The following is a 20,013-nucleotide window of genomic DNA, read 5'->3' as shown; positions in this document are numbered from 1 at the left end:
TTTGTCCATGGTGAAAAGACAAAACTATTTGCACAGAGAGTGGAACATATGAAAATTTAATTAAAATATGTAAGTAAATATTTAGATGGAAGATTAGTTTTACCACAAATTTAATTAAATATATTTAAATGAGAGTGACTATTTTTTCAATTAATCTTTTTGTATATAAAACAGCATATTTTATATAAATATAATGAATATTTAAATATCTATTTTTTCACTTTTTTGTATCCACTTTTTTTCTCCACGTGTAAGAATAAATTAATTAAAGTTCAAGCTTCCAATCGACGGCACATGCTTAGGCTCAATTCCCGCTCTCTTATTAAGTTGTACACAAACAAATCGGCAAATAAATAAACATTACAAGCCCAGTTCATGCCGCGGCAGTTATTTTCTTAAATGACAACAGAATAAGTGCACTCACCTTCGGGGTACTTTATTTTGCTGCTGTTTATTGGGAGGATAATTGTGGCAGCTGCAATTACAGTCGGCAGTCGGCACACGGCAGCTGGAGGAACTTTGTAATCAACAAGCGCGTCCGCAAACGTCAGTGAAAATAGTTGCCAAAATAGAAACAAAAAACAGAAAAATAAACGAAAAGTAAATAGTTAAAAAATCAGCGAAGTATGGAGGTGCGCGCGCGCCACTTAATATTCAAGGAAGGTATTTCTAAGCAACAAAAAGAAATAAAACTATTAGAACAAAATTGTTTTTTCGGCTATGCGGAGAGTGCGAGTGCGAGTGCGTTGTCAACCGTTAAGAGCTGCTCCCACAGCTACCACTCTAGGGTCTCGGCTCGGCTTCATTCCAGGTTTATCGCTTAATGAGTTGATTGCAGAGAGACCTCCCCGATAAGTGGGCTCCAGCAATGATTGTGTCAAAATTGTAGTTATTTTTTCTCTCTCAGTTCTCTCAGTTCTCAACGTTCACTGCGAACGAACGGGCGTGTGGCGCGGCGAAAGAAAAAGAAAGTCCTGACATAGAAATCTAAAGCCGCTAAAGCAAACAAAGTCAACGTGTTCGATTTGAGTCAACAAATCGTGAAAGCTTACAGAGTCCTGTCACATAATGAAGCGAATTTCGTTGCTGCTGCTGTTGCCGCACCTGCTGTCGGTTCAAGCGCAAAGCCAACTGAGTAAGAGCTTTCCCAAGGGTACTTCCCCCACTTGAATCCTCACTCTCTCCTCTGTTCAGGCTACGAGCAGGCACGTCAGGCAGTGCTCACGGCGGAGGAGGAGCTCATGACTGGCGGCCACACATACCTCAGCACGCAGGAGGCCAAGGCGGATGACAGCTTCATGCAGTACAAGCTGGGGGAGCTGGCGCAGGGTTTCCGCAATGCCGAACAGAATGCCGCTGCCATGCACTTCTTCAAGGCCAAGCCGCTGATCGATCGCAGCGGCGTCTTCCGCTTTCTGCAGAAGATGCCCAAGGGCGCGGTGCTCCACCTGCACAACTCTGCCTCGGTCAGCTCCAAGTGGGTGGTGAAGAACATGTCCTACATGCCCGGGATGCTGCGCTGCACCACGAGCACGGGTCGCAGTGTGCTCACCTTTCGACGCACACCCAAGGAGCACGAGTGCCAGTCGGGGTACGTGCGCGTGGCCGATGAGCGGCGAAGTTCCATTGATCCGCTGGTCTACGATCAGAATTTTGAGCGTCTCATCAATCTGTATACCCCCGTGCCAGAGCGTAAGTTTGGTGAGAAATTGCCTTGGTTATGATTTGACCTTTCCCTTTCAGTGGAGTATCCAACGATCACCAAGGTCTGGGATCGCTTTCAGAACATGTTCAGAACTTTTGGGGATGCCATTAATTATTTGCCAGCCTTTCGCGCCTACCACTGGCAAATGCTCGAGGAGCTGTACAACGATAATGTGATGTACGCGGAGATTCGCAGCAGCTTTACGCCGGTAAGGTATAAATATATTTCCAATGCGAAATATTCGGCAGCTTTAACCAATTTTCCAGCAGCTTTACGATGCCAGTGGAAGGACCTTCTCGCGGGAGCGCACCATTCAAGAGTTTTATGCACTAAATGAGAAATTTGTGCGCCTTCATCCGGACTTTCTGGGCATCAAACTCATCTACGCCGTCTATCGTGGCCATGACGTGGATAAAATTGGCGAGCTTGTTGAGGATTTTCGGCAACTGCAGTAAGCAAAAGGAAGCGAAAAGCGAAGTTTTCCCACTGATTTGTGTCTTATTTTTATAGTAAAGCCTTTCCCAACTTTGTTGTGGGCTTCGATCTGGTGGGACAGGAGGACAAGGGCAAGCCGCTGTATGCGCTGTTGCCTGCCCTGAAGGATCTGCCACCCACAGCGCACTTTTTTCTGCACGCAGGCGAGACGAGTGAGTGCCACGAGGGAGCCTCAAGGAGTTCCAGCTAAGAGTTGCTTCATTTCAGATTGGTTTGGCGCCTCCACGGACATCAATCTGCTCGATGCGCTGCTGCTCAACAGCACCCGCATCGGACATGGCTATGCGCTGGCCAAGCACCCGATACTCCTCAATGCGGTGAAGACTCGCCAGATAGCCATCGAAGTGAGTCCCATCTCGAATCAGGTGCTGCACTTGCTGTGGGACATGCGCAACCATCCGGCTGCCCAGTACCTGGCGCTGGATGTGCCGCTGGTCATCTGCAACGATGATCCGGGCTTCTGGAATGCCAAGGCTTTGAGCTACGATTTTTACTATGCCATCATGAGTCTGGCACCCAACAACGCTGGACTGCGTGTGCTGAAGACTCTGGTGTGGAATTCGGTGCGTTACTCGCTGCTCACGGAGGAGGAACAGAAGAGAGCCTATCAAATCCTAGAGCTGACTTGGTCGCGTTTCATAGACAAAGTGCTGCAGGGCAGCGTTTTCTAAGTAAAGATAATTTTTAACTATAAAATAAGATTTCTATTTTGACTATTTAATTACTAATTATTTGGGTTGTAAGTTTACAAGGATCCAGCCTGCGGTTGCTGCTCCTTGCCCTTGTGCAGCTGCACAAAACGTTCGCAGCTCTCGCGGATCTGCGCGTAGGCAGCGTGGAAGCCGCTCATGCCTCGGGTCTGCGAAGAGAGACACAAAATCTAAGCACAAATTGGAGAATAATTCTTGCTGTTACATACAAAATATGGATCCTCAATGATCTCATCTTCCTTGCGGCCCAGAAAACTGCCCAGCAGCATTATCTTGCACTGTGGCGGGGGCTGCAGTCTGTTGGCCATTTGGCGCAGCTCCTCAAGATTGCTGTCGTCCATGCCCAGCACGTAATCGAATTCGTAAAAGTCTTGCGGCGTTATCTAAAGCAAAAGGGCATAGATTAGAGCTTATAACTCTTGGTACGTGTACTCCCCCCAACCGCTTACCAGCCGTCCCAAGTGATTTGTCTTGAGGCCATGCTGCTGCAGCAATTGCTGGCCACGTCCCTGTGGCAATATGCCCACATTCCAATCTCGGAGTCCCGCGCTGTCCGTTTGCCAGTCCTCCAATTGTTGTTTCAATATCAAATGGTTCAGCACAGCCTCCGCCATGGGCGAGCGACAGGTGTTGCCTGGGATTTACATTTGATTATGAAATTATTAAACATTCAATAGAATTTATTGTGACTTACCAATGCACACGAAAAGCACCTTCATCGTGTGGGGAAACAAAACGAACTGCAGGTTGCCGGCGCGGACTGACTCATTTCTGAAGTGAATTTCACAACACGCTTCGGCATGCCGAATTTTGTATGCCCTTCGTGTTGGACAATCAATAAATTTCTATTGGCTGATCGAAGATTTTACAACACTAAAACCAGTTGCCGCCGCTTTGTACCAAACATTTATTAGTTGAACTTGCACTATGAGTATATAAGTAGTAGATATATCACAAAAACACATTTAAGCCAAACGCTCCTTCATGAAGGCGTCACATGCCACCACACACTGCTGATAGGCGGTCTCAAAGCCAGCGGCACCACGTTGCTGCAAGGTCAAAGCGGTCATTAGGGCACAAATCTTTAAGCTAAGCTTTAGCTAAGCCACTCACATAATAGGGATCCTCTATGATGCGATTCTTGGTCTCCAGCCCAAAGTCACCCAGCATGAGCAGCTCCGCCTTGGAGCCCTTGGGCGCCAGCCGCCGCAGCTCGCTCATGTTGTCCTCGTCCATGCCGAATATAAAGTCGAATTCGGTAAAGTCCTTTTTCTGGATCTGACGCACAATGTGCGTGCACTTGAGATCATGCTGGGCCAGCGTGCTGATGGCACGCGGATCGGCGCGATTGCCCACATGCCAAGACCCAATCGCCGCACTGTCCACCACAACATTCTGCTTGTGCGCCTTCTCCAGCGTGTCCACCATCACCACCTCCGCAATGGGGGAGCGGCAGATGTTGCCTGCAAGGTCAAAGCGTCATAGATAACATATTATATGTATAATTTATAGAATTATTTACCCAAACAAATCATAAGAATTTTTTGCACCATTTTTTTGTTTATTTTTTTTGGGATATTTAATCGGAATTGGATGGGGTGTCGATATTTTCTTGAGAAGGGTATGTTCGTTGTTGCATTGGAAATGTTTTTATAATTGAAGCAATATGATACTTAGTTCAAAAGTGTAAAAAGTGTGTAAGAGTATAATGATATAATGATTTGTAGTGTAGTGCGACTTCATTTCATGGAATTTGATTCATTGCTTTTCTATCGTCAAAAATTAATATTTTATTTGGTTGTGTGCTTTTAGTGCTTTCGTTTTGTATTCTTAATTGATGTATATCGATACTTTACTGCGATAGCCAACAGCTGACCGCTGCGTCGTTCCATGTTCATTTGTAGCTTCAAATGTGCGCCAAATTTGAATTGGGCTTACCAGATTTCAATCAATTGCGCTTGTTTCAGAAAATTCTCACATGCAATGGTGCACTGCTCGTAGATCTTTTCCAATGGAGCCATGCCCATGAGCTGGAATGCATTAGAATTAAATTAAAAACCGAAAAGTGTCTTCCGGAGCCTCTCACGTAGTACGGATCCTCGATGCTGCGCTCGTCTGGCTTAAGGCCAAAATCCCAAAGCATCAGCAGCTTGGCCCTGCCACCTTTCGGTGCCAGATGCCTTAGCGATGCCACGTTACTCCGATCCATGGCCAGAATGTAGTCGAATCTACGAAAATCCTCCGGCTGCAGCTGACGCGCCACGCTGCTGCATTCGATGTTGTGCCCGGCCAGCACCCTCAGCGCACGCTCGTCCGGCCTGGAGCCGCAGTGCCAACCCTCAATGGCGGCGCTCTCCACATGCCAATCCGCCTGCAGCCCCGCCCTGGTAATCATGTCACGCATCACAGCCTCAGCAATGGGGGAGCGGCAAATGTTTCCTGCGTGTGCATGGCATTTGCATATTAATTAATGGAATCTCTCTGTGCGGTGCGGGGTTATGATTGTTCGTCCTGCTACGCACCCACGCAGACTATCAGCACGTTCTGTGGCATGGTTAAAAATATATTCAAAATTTTAAGCTAGTGTGGAGGTGCACGAAATGTTTTCTAAAACAAAATTGACAACTAAATCCACTGACAAATTTTATTTCTAGCCTAAAGTAAACATCAAATCCGAGCGCAGCGTCAAGTGGGTAAAAATCTCTCGCTCTGTGTTCACACCTTCCTGGCACTTCCTGCTGCCTGCTGCACTTCATCCTGTTTACCCACGCTTTAAATGTAGTTTAAGAAGTTCAGACGGGGTCATCTGTCCCTACGGGAATCTCTACGGCTGCCATGAAGAGGTGATGAACACTGTCCTGGTCCTCCGTCTCGCTGGTTGCCCATGAATATGCAAGAGGCTGCATCCGCTCCGGACAGGCTGGATTCCGAAATTTTTAATGACTTTTAAGAAGACGATGACACTGCCCCGCCGCTGCCAGGTGACCAGGGAACAGGCCTCCGTCTCTCATTTTTCATTTCTCAGACGGGCTGAAATAAAGTTGCTTTTAAAATAAATTCGGTTTGTTTCTGTTTTTGTAGAGGAAAAATCTGAGTTTTATGCAAATTGTATGCCCCAACCATTAAGGCAAACAAAAGCAGGCACCAGACGTCTGTCTGTACATAAAGTTTGCCAAGTTTTTGTAGTTGTTAAATACCCTGGCAGGGTCATCCTTTCCTTATACACAGCTCGTAAATTGGAACCACTAAAAACAGTTCCTGTAGCACTATCCAGCTGTTAGGGTATCAAGCGCGTCGCTCTCTTCTCTTCTCTTTGCTCTCTTGTTTGCTTGTTGTTTTTGTGACACGAGGAACTTCCAAGCGGGGGTGGAAGGCGGCTTTTGACGGCGTCAAAGTGAGCTTGTCGGATTGCAGACAAATGTTACGTACTCTCATCACACTCTTACATATGCAAATGTCCCTGGCTGGCTGGTTTGGCTGCTCTGGCATTGCTGCAGTGCGTCCTCCGCAATTGACAATTGTTGAAAATGCAAATGGAAATGGAAATGCAAAGACATGTGCACCACAGCAACAACCAAAACAACAACATGCAACGTGTACATATGCCACAAGAGGAGAGGCAGTGGCTAGGCGTTCTCAGTGCTATCATCATCTGGCGACAACGACGCTGGATAAGATAAACACCACAGCTGGCGAGTCAACAACATGTTGCGGGGGGACTGTAGAGACATGGAATTACTATGAAAAGAAAGGTCAGTCAGTCTGCAAATAAATGAAACACAAAATAGATTCTCAAGTGCAAATGAGGCAAAATGATAAGAGGTAGAAGACAAACCAATCTTCCCTTACCTCCAGACATGACAAAACATGTCTTGGCGTAGATGAACATCCATTTTGAATTTCACATTTTGCATTTGGCAAATGGAAAAGCGGTAAAGCTGGCAAGTTAGCTGGCAGACAGCTTGTCTCTCTCCCCCCAACTGCATCTCTGTATATCTGAGTGCTTATTTGTATCTGTATATTTGCCTGTCGCTGCTGTCTGTCTGTCCAGTGTCTGTGGAGCTTCATCAAATATTTAGCGCCAGGCAGGCGTTGGCGGGGACAGGGGTTATACAAATAGGAGCATTGTGCTCGTTGAAAGTAAATACATACGGACGTAGCATAGCTTGGGATAACAAACTTTGATAAACTATGAAAGCAAGATGCCGACTGTAACAATACTCTAAGATTTAACTTAAAGTTAAATTGCATTTAGAAAAACACTTTAAGATGCGCGTTTTCGAAATATTTCAAGCGGATTAAGTCGCATCCGTTTCCGTATACACATGTTTCTATGCACGAAAAACAATCTTCCCACACTCCCACACACCCCATATACCCCTGCGTACGACCAGCATTATTTGAGGGGTCTAAACACGGCAAAACTACCCTGTAATATGTTAGGGTGTGAGTGGGGGAGGCAGAGAGACAACAGCAGCCGGCACAGTCAGCCAAAAAGCCGGCAACAACAAGCTCTGGCAACAAAACGCGGGGCGGGCTGCTGGCAACATGCTGCCGAGCTGAGTGGGACGGGCATGTTGCCAAAGTTCATGCCGGCAAACAAGGTACAGCCATAGAGGGTGCAAAAAAAAAAAACACAACGGCCTCTTTGTGAGGCACCAAAACGAGACATGAATTCACTTTAATGTGTTGCACGATGCACACATAAACACACCCTCAACATCCTCCACAAACCCAAGAGCAAGAGCAAGAGAGTTTATGGTCTTTACCTGATATATTTATACCCTGCCGGCGACCATGCAAGCAAAACTGCATTTGTGTGCGTGCTGTCAACAGACTGCATTTGACTGTCTGTGTGCATTTATCTCGTTTCGACTTGAAACTGCAGCAACCGTGGTTCCAAAAGTGATGAACAAGTGTCTGGACACCATAAACAGTAAACAGATCACAGTAAAACCAGGGAATTTGTCTGCCGTAAACAGAACTCAGCGCACATGTGTTTCTACCCACTGTGCAGTGGTTCAAACAAATACTTGTTTTCAACGTTCAGTGGTGCTAGTAGTTGGCTTTTGGGTTTATTTTACTTGGAAACGTGAACCGAGGCGGACGTGTTCGGCGCTACCTGCCTCTCCTCTCCTCTTGGACATAACGAAACGAAACGAACGCGGGCGCGTAGACAGCAGAATCGAAGCTAAAGCGAAGCAAAGCAACCGCGCTATAAAAACACCAACAACAACAAACAGCTACGGCATCCCCTCTACCCCCACCGCGTGTGTGTGTGTTTGTCTTTAGTTTTATGGCGCGCGCGTCAGGTAGATTTTCGATCATTTTTGTTGTTGGCTCGGCGTGCGTTTAATGGCTAACAAAATCATCCATCCGGCTAAAGAGCTAAAGATTGCTAAACAAAAGCAAGTACAACGTAGTGTTTAGTGTAGTGCAGTGTACACTGTCCGGCTTCTAGTGCCACAGCTCGCGATTACTCATCATTGGCAGCGGAGTAACCAAAGAAGAGGAGAAAGAAGAGACGACGACATTTCACTGCGCTTCATGGTGGTTTCTCGGTCTCTGTCCCGGTCCCCAGTGTCCCAGTGTCCGCCCCAGTGATTTGTCTCTCGTTCTTTCGCATGCTCGTCGTTGCGGTTACAGCAACTTTTACGAAATCACACACAAAAACCAGTATCTGAGCCAGTGTATCTGTAAGATACAAGAAGGCAGCGCACCAGAGCACATATTGGAATTTACTTAACACGTATGCGACGCACCACCACTACCACGAATCAGCAGCGGCACCAACACCACTACATCAATAACAGCACGAAAAACATCTCGAAAAACGGAGCCAGCCCCAGCGCTTGGTCTATTGGATTTTCAACGACACGAAACGACTCTCGCATCTGAAGTCCCGTCCCTCTGGGTAGGTACACACACAAACAACAGTCAAGAATTGGTCATAGAGTTTTCCCAGGAAAATTGAATGCCGCTCGCTCCGATCTGCTATCACTTGTTCAGCTGCGTTTTTTTTTCTTTCCACCCTCGCCCTCGCTTGGCTAATGAAGCTGACCTGACCCGCAGCCCGGCTACCTGTTCGGATTGACCCTCAGCGGCAGTGCAGTGCCGCCGCCTCATAGGTTTTCCCATTCCCATTAGCCGATAGAAGATCTCCCTGCCCTCGCCCTGCCACATATCGAAAGCTATTTATAAATGCTGCCACCGTACCGAGTCCGAGTCCGAGTCCGAGTTGGAGTCCCATCGAGTCACGGCTTACGCGCTGTGCGTTTGGTGGGGCCCAGGCTGAAGCCCCAGAGCCGGTTTTTGGCCCTGCCTGTCTGTCTGTCTGGCTGGCTGGCGGGGCCAGCATCAATTCAATTTCTACTGGCTGAGTGAGTTTTTTACTCGTATATGAAGAATCTTCATCTCCAACTCGAGTCTCTTCCTCTCTGGTCTCTCTCTCCTCTTCAGTTCGAGTCTCTCAAGCTGGTTTCGTGCTGTTTTCTTTTCTCTGGCTTTGTTTTCTTTCGTTTCGTTTTCGTTTTTTAGCATTTGCTGATCATGTTGCTTCTGCTGTTGGCTCTGACGATGATGCTGTGGCTTATTGCCGCCAGATTATTGCCGATTTTGTTGTTGCCGTCCGACTGGCTTCCCCCGTCCAAGAAGGTGCATGGCCTTATTTACCCACTTTCCGAATCGCTCACCGATTTGTGCCCGTTGTTTTTTTGTGCTTTGTGCTGCTGAATCATACTCGCGACTCGAAGCGAATCGTTTGAATACTTTAGCCAGACACACTGAATCGGGCACACCCATGCCCATGGCTCCACTCTCCACCATTTTCAGCATTGACTCAACCTCAAACAATGCACGGCATGGCACGGCACGGCACAGTGGAGCATTGTTGTGGACCCAACCCAACCCTTTGCGGCCACAGAATGGAGTTAAAATCAAAATGCAAAACTTGTTGCTAATAAACAACAATTACAGCAAAACAGAAACAAGTTCAGCTAACCACAAAAATGCTCGTTCAGCCCAGGAGCAAACAGGCACACACATGGCAGCAGCCGCAGGCCCCAAAGGCAGAGTCAGAGACAGACCAAGAGCCAGGAAGAAGCAGACCAACTGGCCACTGGCCCCCCCTGTCACAGCGGCAATTTTGTGTTTTTTGTTTTCAGTGTTTTTTTGTTGTGCTGTTCTTCCTCTGAAGTGAGTGCCATGTGAAGACCAGCTGCGTCCGCTGGCCAGCTAGAGCCAGAGTGTGGCCTGCAAAAGTGGCCATAACTGTGTCAGTGTGCAACTGGAAGAGGTCTAAGCCTATTAAGCTCAGCGCTTGGCTTAGGATCGCTTGGCCTGGTCAGCAGCGCTCTCGAACGCCTCAATGTTGAGTGCGATTAAGTCTAATTAGTGGCGACAGACACAGTCACAGAGTTGGCGCAAGCTCAAAGAGATTTCCGAGCAGTGCAGAGTGGGTGCCGTGGTTGGGTTGGGGTCTGTCCTAATTAGATGAGCTGCCAATTAAGAGTTATGCCAGCGGTGCAGCTGCTTTTTGCCACTTTCGTTAGATGAAAGACACAGAAAGAGAGCGAGAATCTTTTTGTGAACTCGCAAACTTTATTGTAAAGTATTTTTGCTATTATTTTTTGTTGCCTCAACCTCAATCTCAACCCCAACTACACCTCCTCCTGGCTGCGTCTCACGCAGCGTGCAACTTTGCGCTTGAACTCGGCATGATCCTCGCGATACTCCTTGGCAGCATCCACATTGGCCGCAGACTCACTGTTAGGATCTGTCAACATCGATATGACCGATAGGAGTATCGTCTCCACGGTGTGCACGGGCAGCCAGCGCTCCTCGGCCTTCTCGTAGCCCCACTTGTCGTCGCCGGGCTCGTGCAGAATGGAAATGCAAACGTCGCCCGACTTGTCTATGTTGGGATGCCAGATCTCGGTGACAAACTTCATGTGCGGCGGTCGCAGCGGATACTCCTTGGGAAAGATGAGATGTGCCTTGAAGCAGCCGCCCTCGTACAGTGTATCCGCTGGCCCAATGATCACCACCTCCCACTTGAAGATGTCCGCATCGTTGATCAAGCCAGCGGAGAAGCCCTCAACGGGATTGCGATGAAGCTCTGTGAGCTGGCGACGCAGCAGCAGGGAGGCTTGCTGCTCAGACATGTTACTAGAATACTAGACTGCGGATGAATAGAATACGGACATGGACATGGACAAGGACCTTTAGCTATGCGGTTTCTACTTACTGGAATTTTGGCTACGAGTTTATTTATGTTTTGTAATTTTTTTGGTTTCCTCTACCGCTGAACAATGCCGAATGCCACAGGCAACAGTTAATGCCAGAGCCTGCCCTGTTTCTGTTTTATTTTCAGTTGTCAAATGTAAAGATTTCAGCGTCAGATTTCGTATTTCTTGAGCTGTTCAGACTGCAAGAATCTTTGGAAAGTTCCATGTGGAATGGGCCCAAGGAAAACATAACTTTCCTTTCTTTTCTTTTATTTTCTTTGCCGTCTGCTGGTCTCTGGCCTTTTCCTTGATTACAAATTACTTGGCCTGGCTACTGCCTTTTGCCTTTTTGGCTTGCATGGAAATTATGATGGCTGCCACATTGTTGCCATTGCTCTTGGCTTTCGTAATTGCGCATACTGCAACTTCGACCACGACATGTGCCTGCCTCCCCACACACACACACACACACATCCACTCTCTGTGGCTTTTTTTTGCCAATTGCATTTTCGAATTGCGCCGTTTTGCCTGGCATTTCGGAATCCCCCCCCTGGGGCAGATCTGGCTATCGCTGCGGCCCGAAATTATGTTGCCGCAAATGTGTGAATTGTTAATGTCTCTTTGCCAGCTTTGCCTGTGGCTGGATGTGGCTGTGGATTGTGCCTACCAGTATCTGTGCCTGTGTGGCTGACTTTTCATGTGGCGGCTGCCGTTTGGCGTTTCGGCATTGCCGGTTTTCAAGTTTTTCCATCGCGTTTTCACAAATTCCAGCAGAGTTTCAGTTTGAGTGGTAATATTTAGCTAGTCGTTGCTGCCACAGCAACAACATGTGTACACGCTGCTAACAAACAGTGAGAGAGGCAGGGAGGGGGAGAGGAAGATTCGAAATTTGCTGAATGCATTTCGAGTCTGTCTCTCTGGAGAAACATGTTTGGCCGAGCACACACAAGACTGACAGCTGCTGCTCGGCGGGTTCTGGTTCTTCCGCTGCACAACAAATGCCCATTTAAGTGCCACATGTCGCAGTCGCACGGGGGAAAGCGATATGATGCCATCGAGAGCTACGCCACTAACACGTGCCATCGTCATCATCACCATCCGCTGGCCCGTCCCAAACTCGTATTTCCATTTTGCCTGCGGGGGAAAAGTGTCGCTCGCCGCTCGTTTAAAGTGATAAAGTGGCATTGACTCCAAACCCATTTCGTTTCGTTTTGCCGAATTGATTTCCAATATTCATTAGGACTGGCCGACCACCAACAGACAACGCCCACGCGCTGCCTGGGGTCGTTGCCATGGCAGCGCTCTGCAAGTGGAGTGTGGGAAGCGCAAGGGGATGGGGAAGCAGCCGCAGCAGCAGCAACGTTCGTTTTCATTTCATTTCATTCTTTTATTTGTGTGTGGAGTGTGAGTGTTTTTTTTTTTGGTGGGCGTGCCCACAATGCGACAATTGCACTTCCGGCAACACGCGAACTTCCACGACCAGCAGTATGAAACAAATATTCGGCGCTGCGCTGCGCCGACTCTACCTATGCGCTGCATCGTTCCAAGCTGAATTTATTTACAAGGTGACGCCTTCACCATAGGGAGTCTCTATCCCTTTCTAGCGCCTGTCGCTCTGCGCGTGGTGAATATATCACCCTCTAAGTAATTTCACCTTGCGCCGCTCTGCACTGCTCTGCCTCTGCCGCTGCTCTCCGCTGCTCTATTCTGCACTGCTCTGCCGCTGCCGCTGCTCTTCTCTATTCTCTTTCTCTTTTTTTTGGGTTTGCTCTGGAGAGCAGGTGGCCCGGATCGGCCTCGCCTGTGTGCGTGCCTTAAATTGCTGGCTCATGTTGCGACCATCAAACAGCTGACAGCGTCGATCAATTGAAATTGCTTTTCATACACACAGCGAGTGCCGCTGTTCTCCCAGCATTATCCCCTATAGGGGTTGGGTGTGCATCGATCTACAGTAGTCTTGCGGTTAGTTTCTTGATGACTTCCTGCACCTAATGACCGAGCAACTGTGCAACCTGCTGGCTGGGGCATACATATATTAATAGTTCTTTTGTGGCAGTGCATTTCTCAAACAATCTCTAATAAAATAGTGGCCCCAGGGCGCCTCTTTCTCTTACTCACTCGCTCTGTGCTCTCTGTGTGCACTTCTCATAAATTCAAGTTAAGTGAGTGACCAACAGGATTTCAGTTCTTTATTGGCGCTTTGAGTTATGCCCGTTCCCATAACCATATACACAGTGAACACTCCCCGTGCACTCCTAGTACACTTGTACTCCGGACATAATTTCCAATTGCATGCAGAAAAAAAATGAGAAAAAAATTGCACTGCACCGAGTTGGCCATTACCCCAGGCCCCCACCCTACTCCCAGTCTGTGGGTAGAACAAAACAATGCTAAAGAGAGAACTCAATAAATTGCAGAAAAGCGAAAAGTGGAAAGAACGCAAAATAAACAGAATAAAGCGAAGAAGAAAAAAAAGCAAAAGCAAAAGCAAAAGCATGCAGCAAGCAGCTTTCCCACTTGCAGTTTTAATGTGTTTTGTGCGTTGCTCCTCGCTTTATAATTGAGTTGCCAGTTGGAGCCGAAGTTGCAGGCAGGCAGCAGCACCAACGCTGTTCCCCAGTGGCAGAACTAGTGGCACAAGTGGGAGGGCACAGAGTGGGAGTTGCTACTGCCCATGCCCCTGCCCGTGTGCACTGAATGCGAAAAAGTTTCAACTGAAACGCGATATTCTTATACATTTTTTCGTTCCTCCTCCTCCTTGTTTTTTGTGCATTATTATTATTATTCTCATAATATTCAGACGGCAGCTGGGACGGACTTACCTTTTGTGCAATGCATTCAAATGGAAATGGCAGACGGACGCTTTGGGGAGCTGCTGCACTGCCGCTGAGAGACAAAAGCCTGGTCCGTAATGAGCGCTTCCGTCAAAACCCAAGCAGAGCCACAGACACAGACACTCGTGGCCCAAAAAACGGGACAGCATTTAAAAGCGCATTTCCATGCTGCCAACTTCCATCTATTACGTATATGCAATGTGGTCAGGGCGTGTGGCTTTTATGCCCCACACATAATCACTCAATTTGTTGCTTCATTAACGTTGCGGCGTTTTCCTGGTATTCCCCGTCCATGTGTGAAGTGTAAGGCGTTATGCGTACAATATTTCATAACTCCAACAGCAAAAGTCTGGGCAAACAAATGAGCAAAAGTGTGCTACTGGGATCTCCTCCAGCACAGACCCCTTGCCCCACCAAATGAGCCGTTAGACAACGCTGATGGGCCGCTCAGAGTTCATTTACTCCGTCGCGGCGCTGCCCTTTTTTTTCTGTTACCAAGAAAATTCTGTTAAAAGCAGCAAAGCAAAGCACTATTTGTAGTTTTTATTTCTTTTATTTTCTTCTTGTGTTTTGTTTTTTTGAAAATGCTTGACTTGTCTTTTTGATTTTTATTTTCTTTGTCGTGTTCCGGGCTGAAAGCAGAATCCAAGCTTGGCCTAAAAAAGCGCTTATTAAATTTAATGACAGCACGTTTGCTTGCGAAAAGCGATTTGAGTTTTGTTTTTTCTCTGCCACGGTTTTGGTTTAGTTTTTCGTTGCTCTTTTTCCAACCTTTAGTTATATCGCTTTTTGAATACGTTTTTTAGTCGGTTTATTAGCGGAGAGGCTGGGGCTGTGCCACAAAGGCCATAACAGCACAGTCTTTAAGTTTAATTATGTGGCAGTGGCACTCTGCACTCTTCACTCTTCACTCCATAAAGTGGCCATCATGTGGGCATAATTCAATTGAAAAGCGTAACAAATTTTATTGTTCATGGGGGGGCCAATGAAAGTTGGTTTTTTTGATTTGTTTATGCTTAGATAATAGTTGGTTTCCTTTAACATATCGTAGAGGGAAGCTAAAGGGCAAAGAGACAGCCATTCATCCCGGACAGATCTCCGTCAGGCTATGATACATTTTAGCAGCGCATCAACGTCATTTGGGACTTCCCCCTGACATCCTGTCGTGACTGCAGCTCTTTGCATTTCTCATAATTACGTGCAACAAACCGGCATACAATTTATGACCAGCAGACAGACATTTTGGCATTTTGCGGCAGTGAAAGTATTTTAATTAAATGCCCTAACCGCAACGCTGGCAACGCTGGACTTGGACCTTCAATCACCATTTAGACCTGCAGGTTATGAGGCTGTAATTCGCAATTTCAGAGCCATTATTCAACTGGTTTGTGTGCCCCATGCTGGGAAGAAAGCAGACACGAGGGGGACGTGCTCGTTGAACTTCAAATTGTGCGCGAAAAAAAAGTGAAATTTCAGTCTTCAGATCTTCACTTGTCTGCACCTCGCCGGCTAAGGGGGGAAGCAGGGAGATAAATCTGTGGGCCAAGCGGGAAGCAAACATTTGTAACATTAGCACAGTTCCCTCTATGCTAATTTCTCGACTCTTCCCTGCAGCGGATTTATGAAATGAATTCATTTTCGTTTTCGAAAGCAACAAACAGCCAAGAGCCAGAGCCCAAGACGACGCCACACGGAAGGGCAAAGCAGGAGCTGCTTGCGTGCCAAGGCGTTGGCCACAAATGTTGACTTTTATTCACACAATTACAGCCGGCAAATTTGCATTCATTTCCTCTGGCAGCAGTACACCTGTTCACCCGCTGTTCACCTGCTGTTTGGCTGCTCCCTGCAGTGCCCGACAGTCAGTGGAGCGTGTCCATGAGAGGGCAGGGCAGAGCCAGTCCGTCGCTTCACTTGTTAACAATTAAGCGACGAGCCCCGAACCCTTGACATTGTCTTGTGCACAATCTTTGACCTGAGAAACCCAAACCACCGATTGCTGACCATCTAATTAGCTTTCTTTGTGGACAATGAACGCCTTTCTCGGTGCCAAAGTTTCGTTTTCGACTCTGAAAATTTACATTTTTCCAAAAAGCAAACAACAAACAAAGTGGAGAAGACATGGAAATGCTCAAAATTCCATTTCGGTTCGCTATAAATTATTCAAAACTGACCCGCGGGCTTTTATTGCTTTTGGTTTGCTTTTTGTTTGTTGTTTTTGTTGTTGCTTGTTTCGTTTTGTTTTCCACTGTGGGAATAACGTCTCGAAGCAGACATAAAACTAACAGTTTGAGCGGAAATTAACACAGATACCACTCAAGCAGGAGGGCTCTCCAGTGTCTGAACAACAATCTCCCTTCCTCAGTGTTATGACATTTCATTGGAATTGAGACGTGGAAGTGGGAAATGAAGCTAGATGGCTGATGGCCGATGGCAGCTGGCAGATACGAGTGCAGACAGGTGAGCCAGGCCAGCGGCTTATGTTTTTGTGGTCTAAATAGCCAGCAGATGACAGTGCAAAAATGTAGCCTATTTGTCCACAGTTAGTATTTGATACGGCATAACGAAAGATTGAAGAGGATCGGGCACACCAGAGACTTAAGCACTTTACAGTACTCCATGCCACAGATGGGATCTACAGAAGATTCTCTTCTCCCTATTGATACGCTTTCCTCTCCGTACATCTAGCACTTCTTCTGCTGCCAATTAATAGCAAAGAAAATCCATTGATCTTATCACATTAACCTGCATTTCCTGTTGTCTTTTGTCTGTGGCCCTTGCTGCTGCTGCTGCTGCTGCTGTGCGTTCCATTTCGCTTCTCTGAACTTCGCCTGCAAGCGAATAAATTGTGCCAATTTTCTATATATATATATCAGCGGGTATCGCATGGCATAGGCCTCTGTACACACACATGGCCTGGCCACTTCATCACGCAGCGTTGGCCAAGCGTGCGGCTGCTGCTGCTGCTGCTGCTGTTGTTGCATGCAACTAAGCGTCCCCGAGGACGCCCCAGGGGCCTGGGGCCAGCATCCTGCTCTATTGTTCTGCCCGTGCTCGTGCTTGTGCTAGATTTATGCACTGCAGAGTCTCAGTCTCCCGCCTGTGCCTCCCTTTTCCACAGAGAGTTTCGATTTCAATTTGAGGCGGATGTTGGCTGTTCGTTTTAATTGCAGACTGCAGAATTATAATTCATAAATGAATGGTTTGCTCTGTTGGCTCTGCTGCTCTTCTGTTCTGCGCGCATTGAGACGTCTCAGGTTGCAGTTGTACTTGCCCCTCAAGGTGGCACTGAACTTTGCAGTCAAGGAACGGGCTTGCGGCTCACTTTCGGTTGCGGTTCAGTGGCCAATGCACTTGACACTGCCACTGGCACTGCCACGGAGGCTGCAATTTCCAGATTGAACTGAATGTCCGAGCCTATTGGCCGGCCACTCACTCACTTTCACTGATCGAAAGCGTGAAGCCAAAGTTTAATTGAATCTGTGCAGCTGCTTCTGCCAGCAACAATGATTGGTAACATTCAATGGACGCGAGGCGAGCCTCTTACCAACTTTCAAACTTGGCCATTTGAAAGTTATTGGCCGCAAGTGTGTGGCAACACACACACTGCACACACACACACACACACACACACACTCGTGCAGCAGGCAACTCGCAGCAAAACTAAACTGGGAAACGTGTCAGCAACTCTGTCCTCTGTCCTCTGCCGTCTGTCGTCTGTGGCCGCAGCAGCAACAAAAAAGAAAAGAAAATAAAACTTCGACTTGGCTTTCCACTTCGAGAGTTGCGACAAAATCAATAAGAAAACTTGGCTTCGAAGTGAAGTAAAATGGGCTAAGACGCGAGGGCAGCGGGGAGTCGGGCAGCCAGCCAGCAGTTCCTCAAAATCAGGGGCGTGCCCCCCCGTTGCAGCAATTTGTTATACGCGTCGCCTTAAATTGGGTCACCAAAAAATGTTCAATTATTTGCTGTTGCGTCGCCGCTGTTGGGTGAAATGCAGCGGCGTGCCACCAAACGGGGCCACTCGCCCTCTACCTCACCCTCTCCTTCACCCTTTGGGTTAAGTTGGGGTGTGTGGGGGGATTGCACATTGATTTTGGGTTTACACAAAACTCGTTTTCTCTGTTGATGTAAGCGAGATTTTTTTCTCTTTTTTATTTTTGCTGGCAGCCGTGGGCGGGTGTTCTCTCTTTTTTTGGTAATGCTACGATTTTTGATACACTTTGGGAGCAGAGTTTATAGTTAATTCTTATCAGTTTATTAATTTAAAAGTGTGACTCTTTTTGGAAAATATTAATCGCAGTTATCTAAGCGCCAGAAGATAAAGTTTGAGCTAATCTCAGTTGGTGTGGGAAGAGTGAATATGTGGAAAAGGGAGAAGAGTGATATTCAGGCAACAGATAAGGAAATAATTATTAAAATGTATTAGCATTAAACAGAAAACAAAAGGAGAGCGATTACCACCTTTGAAGGTCTCTCGAAGATGTGTTTCCTGTGTGGAAAAATATTCAATTAAAAAGCAACAAAAAGTAGAAACACTCCGTAGATGCCTCTGGCTACGGCCTTGACACCCAAAGAGTGGATCGTTTAAATAAAAAAATGCATCATAAATCATAAACAAATCAAAAATTTTAAAGCAAACAAACACACAATGCGGAATAATGCAGAATGCTGCCATCTGCTATCGGACATTAATCAGCCTGCAGGTCGATTCAAAGCGCACATTTCTAAATTGCTCCGCGGCGAACTGATTATTTCAGCAATTTCCAAATCATTCCCAATAAATATTTCCAGTAAATCTCCAAAAATTCTCCTTTCAAAGTGCATTAAAACTTCGTTGTCTGCCTAAACTTTTTTCGTTTCATATAATTTTTTTTTTGCTCTCTCTCTTTGCTACTCTATGGAATTTTATGAGTTTTACAACAAGTTTATAAGCCCAAAACCCTTCGGCACACATGGGAATGCCACACACACACACAAGTACAGATGTACAGATGTGCGTGCGTGTGTGTGTTTATGCTGCGACTTTCCATTTGCAGAGATTTCCACATTTCACATTTTTGGATTTGAGATTTCAATATGTAAACGCCGTTTATACCAAATGCGCCATGAATAAAATTCGTCTCGATTCGAATGGCTGCAAACGTATCGAATTGGTAAGGGGCTGGAGAAGGGGGCGCAACCAAATGGGATTTGAGTTTATGAGTGTAGAGCTGAGGGGGAGATTGCAGGCCCGAGCTAACATTAAAGTTGCTTGCACAAATCAATGCAAATGCACGAAGTCGGTTGCCCAGAAGTTTGATCGATTCATTTGGGGGGGTGCCAGAATATCAGCAAGCAGAGAAGCGAAAGACAGGGGGCGACAGAGAGAGGGAGAGCGAGAGAGTAAATTGTAACAGTTGCGGTTGAACTGGTCTGCCCATGGCCTGCGTTGGGACTGTGGGACGGCACTGTCAAAGGGAATGGGGAATGGAACATGTGGAACTGGAATAGCCGGCAGCTATGCTGGGGTGTGGTCCGTCCGCACTGCGTCGCTTGACTAAATGTTTGGAACACTTTGCGGTCGGGTTGGGGTGGGGGGATGTACATAACTGTTTACATACATTATTAAGTTGTTTGGTCGACATCATTTCTGGTTGATTTACGCGTGTAAATTGAACCAATTTATTGCCTCATTTGAAATATTCTGCTTATCAGGCTGGCCCACATTCATTCTCGACTCTGGGTCTGTGGCTGATAAGCAGCGCATCACAAATGTTGCAAGTTGGAGGAATGTTGACACAAATGCGCTGTACAATTGTGCTAAGCAGACACAACAGCAGCTGCTGCCGCAGCCTCCAGTCTCTGCCTCTCTCTCTCTCTCTCTCTGTCTCCCTGCTGCTACTCCAGCAATTTGCTGTCAAATTGTCGCAAATTCTTACAAGCGCCGCTCATTAAATTTACCCAAATGCCAACGCCAATTGCAATTGCAATTTCCAGGCAGTGTGCGGAGTGCTGCAAGTTGAGTGGGAAAAGCGGCATCGCATGACAAATTGCAGCATTGAGTT

At 47.0% G+C, this 20,013-nt stretch overlaps 6 protein-coding genes across 7 annotated transcripts in view; 2 read left to right on the top strand and 4 right to left on the bottom strand.

Annotated features, from left to right (window-relative positions):
• Positions 1–908: 908 nt before the first annotated feature.
• LOC117896785 (adenosine deaminase 2) lies at positions 909–18,802 on the top strand. The gene is made up of 9 exons (XM_034805282.1): positions 909–1,135; positions 1,195–1,692; positions 1,744–1,913; positions 1,972–2,156; positions 2,216–2,352; positions 2,408–2,871; positions 13,756–13,766; positions 14,685–14,688; positions 18,789–18,802. The coding sequence occupies exons 1-6, from the start codon at positions 1,069–1,071 to the stop codon at positions 2,869–2,871; spliced, it is 1,521 nt and encodes a 506-aa protein (XP_034661173.1). The 5' UTR covers positions 909–1,068; the 3' UTR covers positions 13,756–13,766; positions 14,685–14,688; positions 18,789–18,802.
• On the bottom strand, positions 2,903–3,736 carry LOC117896788 (low molecular weight phosphotyrosine protein phosphatase 1). The gene is made up of 5 exons (XM_034805285.1): positions 3,605–3,736; positions 3,360–3,544; positions 3,120–3,293; positions 2,970–3,059; positions 2,903–2,935 (listed from the first exon to the last, which is right to left on the bottom strand). The coding sequence occupies exons 1-5, from the start codon at positions 3,627–3,629 to the stop codon at positions 2,918–2,920; spliced, it is 492 nt and encodes a 163-aa protein (XP_034661176.1). The 5' UTR covers positions 3,630–3,736; the 3' UTR covers positions 2,903–2,917.
• Positions 3,799–4,562, bottom strand: LOC117896790 (low molecular weight phosphotyrosine protein phosphatase 1). Its single transcript, XM_034805287.1, has 3 exons — positions 4,433–4,562; positions 4,024–4,373; positions 3,799–3,959 (listed from the first exon to the last, which is right to left on the bottom strand). Exons 1-3 carry the CDS (start codon positions 4,461–4,463, stop codon positions 3,876–3,878), a joined length of 465 nt encoding a protein of 154 aa, XP_034661178.1. The 5' UTR covers positions 4,464–4,562; the 3' UTR covers positions 3,799–3,875.
• Positions 4,485–5,549, bottom strand: LOC117896789 (low molecular weight phosphotyrosine protein phosphatase 2). Its single transcript, XM_034805286.1, has 3 exons — positions 5,433–5,549; positions 4,997–5,349; positions 4,485–4,940 (listed from the first exon to the last, which is right to left on the bottom strand). Exons 1-3 carry the CDS (start codon positions 5,461–5,463, stop codon positions 4,845–4,847), a joined length of 480 nt encoding a protein of 159 aa, XP_034661177.1. The 5' UTR covers positions 5,464–5,549; the 3' UTR covers positions 4,485–4,844.
• The window catches only part of LOC117896780, a 44,445-nt gene continuing 32,399 nt past the window's right edge, over positions 7,968–20,013 (top strand). For both annotated transcript variants that reach the window (XM_034805265.1, XM_034805264.1), the window contains exon 1: positions 7,968–8,824. The gene's annotated coding sequence lies outside the window, so the exon portion shown is untranslated. The remainder of the gene's footprint in view (positions 8,825–20,013) is intronic.
• Positions 10,496–11,279, bottom strand: LOC117896787 (ubiquitin-conjugating enzyme E2 G1). Its single transcript, XM_034805284.1, has 2 exons — positions 11,156–11,279; positions 10,496–11,089 (listed from the first exon to the last, which is right to left on the bottom strand). Exon 2 carries the CDS (start codon positions 11,070–11,072, stop codon positions 10,569–10,571), a length of 504 nt encoding a protein of 167 aa, XP_034661175.1. The 5' UTR covers positions 11,073–11,089; positions 11,156–11,279; the 3' UTR covers positions 10,496–10,568.

This window comes from Drosophila subobscura, chromosome O, assembly GCF_008121235.1.
Source record: "Drosophila subobscura isolate 14011-0131.10 chromosome O, UCBerk_Dsub_1.0, whole genome shotgun sequence".
Taxonomy (NCBI): domain Eukaryota; kingdom Metazoa; phylum Arthropoda; class Insecta; order Diptera; family Drosophilidae; genus Drosophila; species Drosophila subobscura.
The sequence above is the reverse complement of the archived record's forward strand: the minus strand, read 5'-3'. Positions and strand labels throughout refer to the sequence as shown.

What these genes read in the sequence shown, in the direction of transcription:
- LOC117896787 (XM_034805284.1), bottom strand. Translation starts at nt 11,072, where the DNA reads ATGTCTGAGCAGCAAGCCTCCCTGCTGCTGCGTCGCCAGCTCACAGAG.
- LOC117896785 (XM_034805282.1), top strand. Translation starts at nt 1,069, where the DNA reads ATGAAGCGAATTTCGTTGCTGCTGCTGTTGCCGCACCTGCTGTCGGTT. An exon ending in TCAAGCGCAAAGCCAACTGA is followed by an intron (nt 1,136 to 1,194) that starts GTAAGAGCTTTC and finishes TCCTCTGTTCAG; the next exon opens with GCTACGAGCAGGCACGTCAG. An exon ending in GAGGATTTTCGGCAACTGCA is followed by an intron (nt 2,157 to 2,215) that starts GTAAGCAAAAGG and finishes TTATTTTTATAG; the next exon opens with TAAAGCCTTTCCCAACTTTG.
- LOC117896790 (XM_034805287.1), bottom strand. Translation starts at nt 4,463, where the DNA reads ATGGTGCAAAAAATTCTTATGATTTGTTTGG. An exon ending in AATTCTTATGATTTGTTTGG is followed by an intron (nt 4,374 to 4,432) that starts GTAAATAATTCT and finishes TTGACCTTGCAG; the next exon opens with GCAACATCTGCCGCTCCCCC. An exon ending in TCATAGAGGATCCCTATTAT is followed by an intron (nt 3,960 to 4,023) that starts GTGAGTGGCTTA and finishes TTGACCTTGCAG; the next exon opens with CAACGTGGTGCCGCTGGCTT.
- LOC117896788 (XM_034805285.1), bottom strand. Translation starts at nt 3,629, where the DNA reads ATGAAGGTGCTTTTCGTGTGCATTG. An exon ending in CAAATCACTTGGGACGGCTG is followed by an intron (nt 3,294 to 3,359) that starts GTAAGCGGTTGG and finishes CTTTTGCTTTAG; the next exon opens with ATAACGCCGCAAGACTTTTA. An exon ending in TCATTGAGGATCCATATTTT is followed by an intron (nt 3,060 to 3,119) that starts GTATGTAACAGC and finishes CTCTCTTCGCAG; the next exon opens with ACCCGAGGCATGAGCGGCTT.
- LOC117896789 (XM_034805286.1), bottom strand. Translation starts at nt 5,463, where the DNA reads ATGCCACAGAACGTGCTGATAGTCTGCGTGG. An exon ending in CGTGCTGATAGTCTGCGTGG is followed by an intron (nt 5,350 to 5,432) that starts GTGCGTAGCAGG and finishes ATGCACACGCAG; the next exon opens with GAAACATTTGCCGCTCCCCC. An exon ending in GCATCGAGGATCCGTACTAC is followed by an intron (nt 4,941 to 4,996) that starts GTGAGAGGCTCC and finishes AATGCATTCCAG; the next exon opens with CTCATGGGCATGGCTCCATT.